General features: G+C 41.8%; 1 protein-coding gene across 2 annotated transcripts; it reads right to left on the reverse strand.

Annotated features, from left to right (window-relative positions):
- Nucleotides 1-4215: 4215 nt before the first annotated feature.
- Nucleotides 4216-10438, reverse strand: LOC147613449 (putative mediator of RNA polymerase II transcription subunit 26b). Of its 2 annotated transcripts, none has more exons than XM_086781385.1 (9): nucleotides 8852-10438; nucleotides 8656-8724; nucleotides 8464-8546; nucleotides 8185-8252; nucleotides 7886-7998; nucleotides 7731-7758; nucleotides 5277-5596; nucleotides 4965-5040; nucleotides 4216-4869 (listed from the first exon to the last, which is right to left on the reverse strand). In XM_086781385.1, the coding sequence occupies exons 1-9, from the start codon at nucleotides 9263-9265 to the stop codon at nucleotides 4733-4735; spliced, it is 1308 nt and encodes a 435-aa protein (XP_086637511.1). In that variant the 5' UTR covers nucleotides 9266-10438; the 3' UTR covers nucleotides 4216-4732. The 2 variants fall into 2 exon arrangements, with proteins under 2 accessions (XP_086637511.1, XP_086637512.1); XM_086781386.1 differs by having other exon boundaries at nucleotides 4216-4880; nucleotides 8852-10432.
- Nucleotides 10439-10770: the final 332 nt, after the last annotated feature.

Genomic DNA, 10770 nt, shown 5'->3' on the forward strand with positions numbered 1-10770 from the left:
CTACTACCTCAATCTCTCATAAAGTCCCAAGGAACCAAAGCAAGTTTGGGTACTAAAGACGCCAAGGAAGTCAACTTATGTGCCCACCAAATAGCCAAAGCCCTAGTACAAAATGCCTAAGTAGGTGTGGATTCTAAAGCAAGGTATCCCCAAAATACTGACCCAAGTTGATGATAAGCTAGTGTGGATTTGAAGCCAAGAAAAAACTAAAAGTTATACAATAATCAGGCCACATAGGGATGCGTGACCACACAAAGGTTAATAATAGCCTAAGGACCTAAGGATGAAGCCAAATCTTGGTGCCAAAGATACAATCCACATAAAGATGTAGAGCGACAAAAGAAAAGTTAACAAAATCATCATTATGCTCAAGGACCATGCATTGACATGTCACAAAAAGCAGGTATGGATGTGCAAAAAGCAAGATAAAGGAAAAGCTAAGATAGAGTACACATGGACTATGGAAAAGCAAGAATAGCTTCATAAGAAAATCCAAGAACTACCCTCATTCTTAGCTCTATACAAAATCCTAACATCCGTACCCACTAAACCCTCTGAATGCATGGTGTCAAGATTGTCCCAACACAAGAGAGCCTAATTACTATCAAAGCCTCATTCTTAACTTGGGTAGAAACCAAGATCATCAAGATGATGTAGACCCATTAACTCGAATAACAAAGCTTAAGCATAGCAACAGGGGAATGCCGCATCCAACTCTAAGTTAAGTCATGGCCAAAAATGTGCCAATGGCATAAGAGGTCAAAAGTCAAGTCGCTAAACAAAGGCCAAAATGAGCCAAGGAAAAGTCTAGAGTCAAGTTGCAAAGGGCCAAATCGCACCCAATCATAATTCCTCAGGGAATCACATCATCACCTAGTACATCAGCGTATAATTACTACTTTATAAATCAAGTTGCTTGTGCTAGAGAGATAAGCATAAATGTTTAGTTAATCTCCTCAGGATGTGGTAGGCATAAGAGTCAAGCCTAAATGAGTTGGGAAGCCTTGGCACCATAGAAAGAACATAGGAAATAACTTTGCCTAACCACACTCGAGCATAAACAGCTCAACTGAGAAACCAAATTACTGTGGCCTAGCTTATAATTGTATAGTCAAGGTAGGTCACTCACCTCGTGAAAGCTGGTTTCCTGGGATTCTCATAGGAGATGATGTTGCCACGTAGCCATATCTGAAATCTCCACACACGGCTGTACTACTCTAATGGAAGCTTGAACCTCCTCACCACTCTATCTTACACACTCGCTCTCTCACACACATGCAATCAAGCATACATTCAATCTCAAACAAGCACAAGGCAAGCAAGTAATAGTATAGGAGAGTAGAGAAGAGCACTCTATTATTTTGTAGGTACCCTCTAGGGTTCATACTCTTAGGCGGCCAAAGTTAAAAGGGTGGTCCTTGGGCACATTTGGCCACTCCAACTAGTGTAACACCTATTCTAAAGCTAGCATTCTCAACCTAGGATCTTGTGGTGTGCCTTTAATAGACAAGCGCAACGAGTACACATGTAAAATATACAATACATGGCTTTCCAGTGAATTCTGACCATTTTGGCACCTATGGTCCAAAGGTAGTGAAAATGATACATTGGCTGGCATCAATGTCATAGAGGTCTCTGGCAAGGGTTAACATACTCCCTTTCCTAATGTAGATTCTGTCCTCAAAATATATCGATGAAGATGTGTCAAGGTTGTATGCTCGATGCATGTTGGCGCAAACACCTAATCAAGCAGTGAGGGACTAGTGTGTTGGACTGATCAAATTTTTATAGTTAAGACAAGGGTAATATTAAGGTTGATCCAAATTCAATCTAAACAATGAGATGGAGAAAAAGTTGAAATTTTCCTTATGATTAGAAGTTCAGTAGATGTTTATCTGAAGAAAATCCTTGGAATCAAAGTTAGAAGTAAACCGAATAATTTTGGTTAGACCATGACTATGAGAATGGTGGCCAGTAAATTACTTGCCCATCTCTCGAATCTAAATCAAGCAAAAACCTCGTGAACCAATTCCAATTCTTGACATAAAGAATAGACTACCGTTGAATTAGTATAGTTTTTTTCTTGATCGAAATCACCAAGAATCTAGTTGAAAATTCAGTCAAATGATGGTTAGATTACCCTGATGAGAGATCATTGATTCTCGTCTTACCTTGATGTATTGTTGGCTACAAAATAAGAAAGTTCAGAAAAGCAGAGATTTACAACAATTTATAAATAATTAAAAATATAATTATTCGATAAAGATGAAGACCTATTGTGCGTAAGTCAAGCTAATAATTGTCAAAAGCTCAATGCAGCTCCATGGTAGCAATCATCGATGTAACCTGCATATCATGCTTACACCACACATGACAACATGCCTACCTCATGCACAAACTCAAGTCTATAAACTAGTTTATTAAAATAACCATACAGCCTAGAATAACATCGGCCCAAGTTAGGTGCATAACTGAAAAGTTTACCCAAGTAGCAAGTCACTGCAGAACTGAGAATACATCTAAAACCATTAAATCAAAACGATATGGTGATGGCCGTATAACAATAATCGCCCTTTTCTTTGTTCTTTCTCTTCTTGTTTTTCTTCTTCTCCCTCTTCTCTCTTCTTCTTCTCCTCCTCCTCTCTCCTCTTCTTCTTCTTTTCCTTCTCTCTCTCTCCTCCTCCTCTTCTTTTTCTTCTCTCTCCTCTTCTTCTTCTTTTCTTTTTCTTCTCCTCCTGCTCCTTTCTCTTCTTCTCTTTCTCTCTCCTCTTCTCCTCCTCCTCCTCTTCTTCTTCTCCTCCTCCTTCCGCAGCTCACCACATGTCGCCACACAGCTCTCAATTTATCCCACATACCGTTTTTAAGGCCTAGCAAAAAGAGTACAAGGGAGAAAACGTTGGGTTTATTGCAATTGTCTCTCATTGAGACATGCGCGTAACACTTGCTTCCTTGCCGATGTACACCACTAGTCGCATTCTGCCATTGTCAAAGTGACTCTATTGTCGTTTGGTTTGGACGGCTGTATGGTGATGCCGACCGCCATCGCCATCCCGGTGTGTGCGTTGGCGCTATTTGTTGACCCGTCCTAATGTGCTACCCTAACCTCTATCCCTTGTCATGATATGTGTCGCTTGTACGACCATTTGAGTGCTGCAAAGAAATCTTGTCTTAGAATCTGACAGAGTGTCGCCTAGCTCTGATACCACTATGGCAAAAACTACGATCCTCGAGAAGCAAATACAGACGCGAGAAAGATAACACAAGATTGGATACCAATTGTCCCCCAAGCGTGTGCCAAAAGCATCCCTGCTTGCTCGAGTATTTATAGATTTTATTACTTACAAAAATAGGTTACATGACTATTTTAGCCCTTGCTCTCTCTACAAGCTTTCTTTTACAAAAATTGAATAATAAAAATATCTAAAAACTCACTTTTGTAATAAATGTAGTAGCAAGGCTTTGTAAGGATTGATCCTTCACCAAGTTTGATGCAAATACGTCTATAGAATAAAATAAATTAGAATCTAAAACTTTGGCATAAAACTATATTTAGCTAAGTGCTTTTTTTACATGCAATATAAGAAAAGGACTAAGCAATGAGTGTAATTTAATATTACAATTGTGAGGGAACTTGTTGATTACCTTACTAAGAAAGGTACCAATCAAGGAGTGGAATTTAACCTCACAATTGTGAGGAAATTTTTTGATTACCTTACTAGGATTAAGGGACATATCCTCAACTATGTAAACATGTCATATAGTAGCCACCATCACTAAATCCTTCGTTTATTAATTAAAAACAAGAGATTGTCCTTCCAATGCTTATTCAATTATCCCCACAAAATCTACGTGATCGAATTGATTATGGTTTGCATAAAGACCTCACCTTGAAGTCTTGATTCATCCATTCAAGAGCTTCATTTCTAATGTTGTGAAGAACATGGTCATTGATTTCCTACTGAAACGAAAATTCTCATAAATTGGCAGCAAAAGTGATGCAAGAGCAAAGCAACAAGGATGATCTTCAAAAGAATCTGTACATCTATAAGGTATTGTTAACATATGCAATACCTTTGTGCCCCCCCCCCCCTCCCCCCAAAAAAAAACATTCTTTGCAAGTTGACATCTATATGGTGCTGTTTAAACACTAAACTCCTACTTCCACAAATGTGCCCCATTTTGCTATGTAGTATGTCCAAATAAAAGTCAATTACCTTTTATGGTATGAAACTCCAATTTGGAAATTATCTCATTAAAACCTTTGAAACACCGAAGCATCAGATCACAAGGTGGTCAAGGTTCGGTTTGTAGAGCCCCCTCTTGTAAAAACCATGTGATCCAATCAATCACTCGACTTGCCATGGTCATAGGCCCAACAAAAGAAGAGGACAATCACTCACACTGGAGCTCGAATGTCAAAATGTCCATCTGTGTATACAGAGACTATTTAGAAGGCAGGAAATACACTCCAATAAAAAACAGTTGTGCTACAGTACTGCATAATTTCTCCTACCCATGGATTGAAGGACAGGTACACAATGACATGTAGGTACTCCTGAGGGATCATTACATAAAAAATGCTTTGATGCCGAAGTCATCAAAACTAGAAGTATGAAACCCGATGATAATATACACTCGTATTCGCTTTGTGTGATTTTGCATCTCTTCGACGTTTACAAGACACAGCCACCTTTGGTGCTTCCCTTCTAGAACTTGAGGCTAACTGGCCAATCTATCGGCGGCCGAATGCTTGTGGCCGATGTTGAGAAAAAGGTTTCCCACGAGGCATCTGAGAAGCTTTAGCACGCTTGGGCCCTCCCTTTGGAAGATCTTCTAGCTCCATGACCTGTATTGTGCGCTGTCGTTTTGCTGCATCCACACTTTTGTTATACTAGAATGCATATTGAAAGGATTAAAACTGCACTTTACTTCTGATAACTGACAAGAAGGTGAGGAATTGTCACCATTTTCAGCTTGCTGATAGTTCTCCTGTAGCTTCCTCTTAGCAGCTAATAGCTTCTGATCCAACTCAGGAGAATCCTTTAGAAATAACAATGAGGTATTAGCAAAACTAAACAACAGTAGCTTTAAGGCAAGCAGATTCTGCCCACGGATGTATAGCCTGGTGGTGAGGGGCTGAGACTGCCAGAAAAGGAACCTAGGTTTGCTCTCAAACAAAAAAAAGAGAGTAGATTCCAAACAAGAAAAGCATGATGCAGCACTGCATTCACACAATAAAAAATAAAAAATCAACTGTTTGATGCACATGCACTTACATATGCAGGTTTCGAGGTTTGTGTCTTCTGACTGGCCCCTGAGGCGACTGACTTCTCAAAGGTCTCATGTCGTTGCACCTTCCTTTCCACTTTTTCATACGATACTCTCCGACTAACAGACTCACTTGTTTTCCGATCATCCTTGTCTCTCTTGTTATGACCATTAGAGCTCGTGACTGACTCTCTATCCTTCTTCCTTGCATCAGAATCGAATTTCCTCCTCCCTGAACTATCTTTTCCATCAATATGACCATTAGACTTCTTCAATGATACCGATTGAGACACATCCGATTGGCTGTTTGGGTTGCCAGAGCCTGCAGCTGATTTGATACATCACACCGCATCATTAAACATGGTCAAATTCGGTCAAATTCACAACTTAAAATCTTCATAGATAAAGATAAATCAAAGAGCATGATGGAGAGGGTAATACTCATCCAAAACTAGCCACCACAAGGAGTTTTGCACAACCCCACGTTCAATCGTCTAATTTGGGGATGGAAATACTTCAAGAAATGAAAGCACTGTTAAGTGACCTTGGGAGCACTTGTGATTGATGGCAAGGGCGTGCAAGGCCTGATGACCATAGAGCTGCAAGGTGGGTGGTTTGGCTTGGTGATATGGGACCATTGGTACCAAGCAGACTAGTGCCAATCAGACCTCAGGCTCGAGAGTAAGTTCGGAGGACTCTATGGTTGGGTGATGAGTCACTAGCCACAATCTATTGTGGTCATGCGATGCATACGATGTCAGGTCTATGAAACCTCGTTAGGGTTTCGGTTCTAGGCCAGTTGATCCTTGGGCGTGGTCTATGGAGACCTTACATTGGTGGATCTGACAAGTACTAGAAACCCAAGGCATGGAGGCTGTACAAGATAGTACCCTCATGCGGGCTGAATGTGGCAAAAAGCCATGCTTTCTCTGCATGGATGTGCGAGAAAACTGTGCAGAATAAGAGCCATAAGCATAGATGTGTGTAGGACAGGAGAGGAGGAAAAAGCAAGGCTTATGCAGGCTGTTGGGCTTGGTCTATGGAGACCTTACAGGGGGGGCCTTCTCAGTAGGTTGTGAATATCTTCGACTGTTTTCTCTTCCACTCTCAAATCTCAATGTAGATAGCCTTGCAGTAAAGATATCCACACAGCAACTAGTGGGATTGGGCGATCCAAAAGGCTAGACAACCCGTAAAGGGCTGTCCAAGACCTATAAAAAGATTGACCTAGGCACCCATCCTCCCAGTCCTGCAAGCACATAGCCAATTCTTAACAGCAGGCTTACAAAGAGAAATTGAAAAAACTAACGAGTAACCTTAGCAGCATTACCCCATAATACACCAGAACAAGAATAAGTAAGGGATAAAGAAAGTACACAAGACAAAATACTGAGTCTTGCTGACGATTTGCTGTCCCTGGAAATCTCATGCCATGCGCACCAATGGAGCTTTGTTTCCTCAAGATTGTTCATGCCCTTCCTTGGCTTCCAAATTCTATTACCTCTGTTAAGTAATGTCTATATGATCTAGTGGACAGCTTTAGGTGGAGGCTGCAATGCCCACATCATGCTTTATTCACAGCCCTTGAACACCATGCATAACGATCAAAACTGGAAACCCCAACCAAAAGATGGATTGTACTTGTGCATGAATGCCCATCTCCACCACATGCACACTGATGTACTTGCTATGTATTGACCACTATTGAAGCTTTAGTTCCATGTTTCGTACTTCTGACAATGTCTCCATTGCAATACCTGCCCATTGAACTGATGGTATTGTAGGCTTTACTTGCTGCACCAACATAGATGTTGTGAGGTTTCTTAACTACCCTCAATTTGTTCACCTGGACTAACATAAGTTCCTCCTTGTGGAAGCCCCAAGCTGTTGAGAAAGAGCAGTTTGCTTCAGACTGGCTTTCAAAAAAGCAATCCCAGTTGTGAATTGAGGTGCTGCACCTCACAGAACTGTAACTTAGTTCTCCTTGTGTGACTGTCCACATCTTCTAGAGACAAATTTCAATCTGATTTTTATCTTCAGTGCTGCATTCTTCTTCTTTTTTGCTATGTAGGAGATAATTGGCCAACTGTTTATAGCCATCAAATTTCTAAAGTTCCTTTTGCTCTCTTTTTTCTTTTGACCTCCAATAATTGGCCAAGGGTTCAAACAAAAATCAGGAGGGGGGCATCAAATGTGAGGGGCATTCCTGTTGAGCCTGCTTGAGCCAATTTGATCCAAGAAAAAATTCTCAAGTGCACCCTTTTGAGCATCAAAGGACACAACAAGAACTAGTCTATGTGAACCAAGCAGAAAACCAATGGCATTTTCTCTAGTCCGTCAACCATCACAAGTTGCCTTATGACAAGCCAAAACCACCAGACAAAAGCCTCACTCACCAACAAATACTTGAATGGTAGCATTTTTAAAGTGGAAAGTTATACATCAACTTGAGGTAAACTTACAAGTTTCATCATCCATGAAGTCGAACAGCTTCAGCGCCAATCACATGCACAAAAGCAGGAAAATTGAGAGCTGAAGGTAGCATTGGAAATAGAACTCGCTCATTGCAAACAAGCATCTTCTAGAAGCTGAAGATAGAAGTTGCGGTAGCAAAAACCTGAGACATCTCTAAGGAGGCAGTTCGCCCAGCCAATAGAGCACCTTCATCCATTGGTGGTGAAGGCAGACCATCTTCCTCTTCATGAAGAGGGGAGTCAGCTGAAGGTGGTCCTTGAGGTAGCCAAAAAAACAAAGAAGAGAGTTGGGCGTCAACACGTAAACAAATAGCTCGCAGTTAAAAAAGTCAGCTTCATCTGAAATGGGAGAAATACCAAGCATAAACGACCAGCGTAGGTAAAGCATGGATATTGGTATCCACATAAATTATTCACAAAACATGCATAAACTTTTCCATACCTGCCCTGGAAGCTGCAGTAACATCTTCTACACTTTTATACCAGTGCTCCACAGTGTCCTTCCACTCACTGCATTTTGAACACAATAAAACAACAAAAATACAATATATCATTTCATAAAAGTTTTATATGGTTCTTACCAAATGCGACAGGTTTGCAATCTGGATGCAACTATGATTAAAGGGGCCCAGAGGTCTGCAATTGATATCATAAATCTGCTAAAAGATAACGTCTTATTGTGCTGCTTGTTTCCCATAACAATACCAAAAGTCAAACTTACTTCACAAGCTTTTTGACCAGAGTTCTGATTCTTCCAGAGAAATGCTTTCGCAGGCTATTTACAGCTTTCCCAATTTCAGTCTCCTGAACCCAATTGTATATGAAAATTGAACTCTCAGCAGTAAGATTAACTCCCAAATCTACTACTAAAGCTGAACAAAATAGGGCAGGATGTGAGCACACATTTGAGTACCTTCAACACATCAAACGATAACTGCATGAGTTCCAGCCTCTGTAAGGAGTCAAAAATCTCCCTCTCAGACTGCAATAAACATGAGAGCAGCTTGGTCAAGTCTAATCTGTGGCCAACGGTTTGCAACTCCTTCTACAGAAGAGTCCCTCCATAGCTTCTCTCTGAGACTAAGCAAGTTGAAGGGATGACGGTGTACCTTGTAAGCATCCAAGAGTGTATCCTTGATTTCAAAGACGTCCCTTTTCAAGAGGTTTTCTTCCTCCATTTCCTCTGTAAGAGCTTCAGCCTCATCGTAGTTGCCATTGGTGGGGGTATGAAGCCGAGGATCATCATCTTCATCGTCGTCGCTACTGCCATCGCATGTGTGGAATGCATCATCTCCTTTGTCTTCTTCACGAACTGGCTGGCCTGCCTTGATTGTTGCCATCGGGGCCTGCTCTTCACTCAGTTCCAAGTCGAGCTTCTCTGGTGCATAAAGCTTCTGGGCAAGCCTGTCTCTTTGGGAAGGGAAATCGTCTGGATTGTCCAGATATGCCAGTGCTAAAGCGCGCTCACAGATGGTCCAAAAGTCTACACCTGCGCTCTCCAGATACTCCCGCCATCTCTCCATCGATCAGACAAGCCCTACTCTTTCTGCAAATTAAGAACTTGTAAAGCGATCTGATTGAGTTGCTTTATAGACCATCAACTGAGCTTGGAAATATTGCCTGTGACAGAATGGGGGGTGTCGTGGTGCAGGCGATTGGGCTAGCAGAAAGTGTGATCAGAAGGCAGAAAGCAAGCCCAGAAAATGTAGATCCTTGTCTGTATGTGTGTGTGTGTTTTTTTTTGGGAGCGCGGGTGTGTGTGAAGCTTGATGGGCAGTTAGGATGAGGTGGGAGAGACAAAAGGGGGAGAGAAAGACACAGAGAGAGAGAGAGAGAGAGAGAGAGAGAGGGGGGGGGGAGAGATCGGGGCAAGAGAGCGGGTAGAGAGAGAGAGGACAGGACAGCCGGCAGGCAAGGAGGAGGGGTGAGGTGAACCCGCAAAACGTGCTGTGGAAAGGTGGTCCGGTGGCCGAATATGCAGTGGGTGCGGTGAGAATCAATGGAAAACGCGCAGAGACAAGAGAGGGAGAGAGAAAGAGAGATGACGTGGACGATGATAATGATTGATCAAAACGCAGGCGGTCATCTCTTAGCCTCCGCACACCTATATGGCAATGGAGGTGCACCTTGCTGCTTTTCCTCTTCCTCCTGCCATTAGTCCCATCAATCATTCATATATTTCCTTGGGCACACAAACAGATTTGATCTCACTGGAGATATGTAGTGCAACGCACAGATTTGATATTTGCTTCGCCTGCCTCTTTTCCTGAGGGGTCTCCTTCCTCCTCTCGATGAAGTAGACCTTCTCATTCAAATCTTCAGTATCGCATCATCATCACTATATTACCCAGTGATACAAAGCCCCCCCCCCCCCTCCCCCTCTCTCTCTCTCTCTCTCTGGTCACAGTCAGTCTAAACTACACAGCAAGATCCTATCTACTACTGTGTACCCTCCTCAACGCATTGCAGCTTCTCTAAACATACACAGGGACATCAAACACGTGACCAGTGGAAGGTATAACGCAGAAAGGGCAAAAAGATGTCCTCTGCCGGCGCACCCCTCATGAAGGGGAAAGGTTCATATGCATCAATAATTATCAGATCCTCCAATACCCTGATGCCTAAACGCCTTTAGGTACAAGATGAGTGCACGCCTTCGCGAGGCTCAAGCTACCAGTTTCTAATCACATATCGTAAACTCTTTAAAAAGAATAACACGAGGCTTGACTCTTAGCGCACACAATACCCATACCAACGACTTGCACACAAGCTTGCAATACTTAGTTTTTACAAGGGGAGAATAAAGGCAACACTTCAATATATTAAAAGTAGGGGAAAAACCAAGATTATAATTAAAAACGTATGCTTTTTGTCCTTGAGAAAGAATTAAGTCAATGCAAATTTCAACTAGAATTTTCTATTTTCAACTAAGAAACACGGTTTTTCAAGCACAGACTAGGAGAACAGCCAAACTTGATTTGACAATATTCAATGAGAGCCAATTATGTGCTTGATTGTAAATCAACAA

The sequence above is a fragment of the Cibotium barometz genome, chromosome 43, assembly GCF_041138505.1.
Source record: "Cibotium barometz isolate CiBa-2024 chromosome 43, ASM4113850v1, whole genome shotgun sequence".
Taxonomy (NCBI): Eukaryota; Viridiplantae; Streptophyta; class Polypodiopsida; order Cyatheales; family Cibotiaceae; genus Cibotium; species Cibotium barometz.

What these genes read in the sequence shown, in the direction of transcription:
- LOC147613449 (XM_086781385.1), bottom strand. Translation starts at nt 9,265, where the DNA reads ATGGAGAGATGGCGGGAGTATCTGGAGAGCGCAGGTGTAGACTTTTGG. An exon ending in CACTCTTGGATGCTTACAAG is followed by an intron (nt 8,725 to 8,851) that starts GTACACCGTCAT and finishes TGTTTATTGCAG; the next exon opens with TCTGAGAGGGAGATTTTTGA. An exon ending in CTTCATGGATGATGAAACTT is followed by an intron (nt 5,597 to 7,730) that starts GTAAGTTTACCT and finishes GTATCAAATCAG; the next exon opens with CTGCAGGCTCTGGCAACCCA.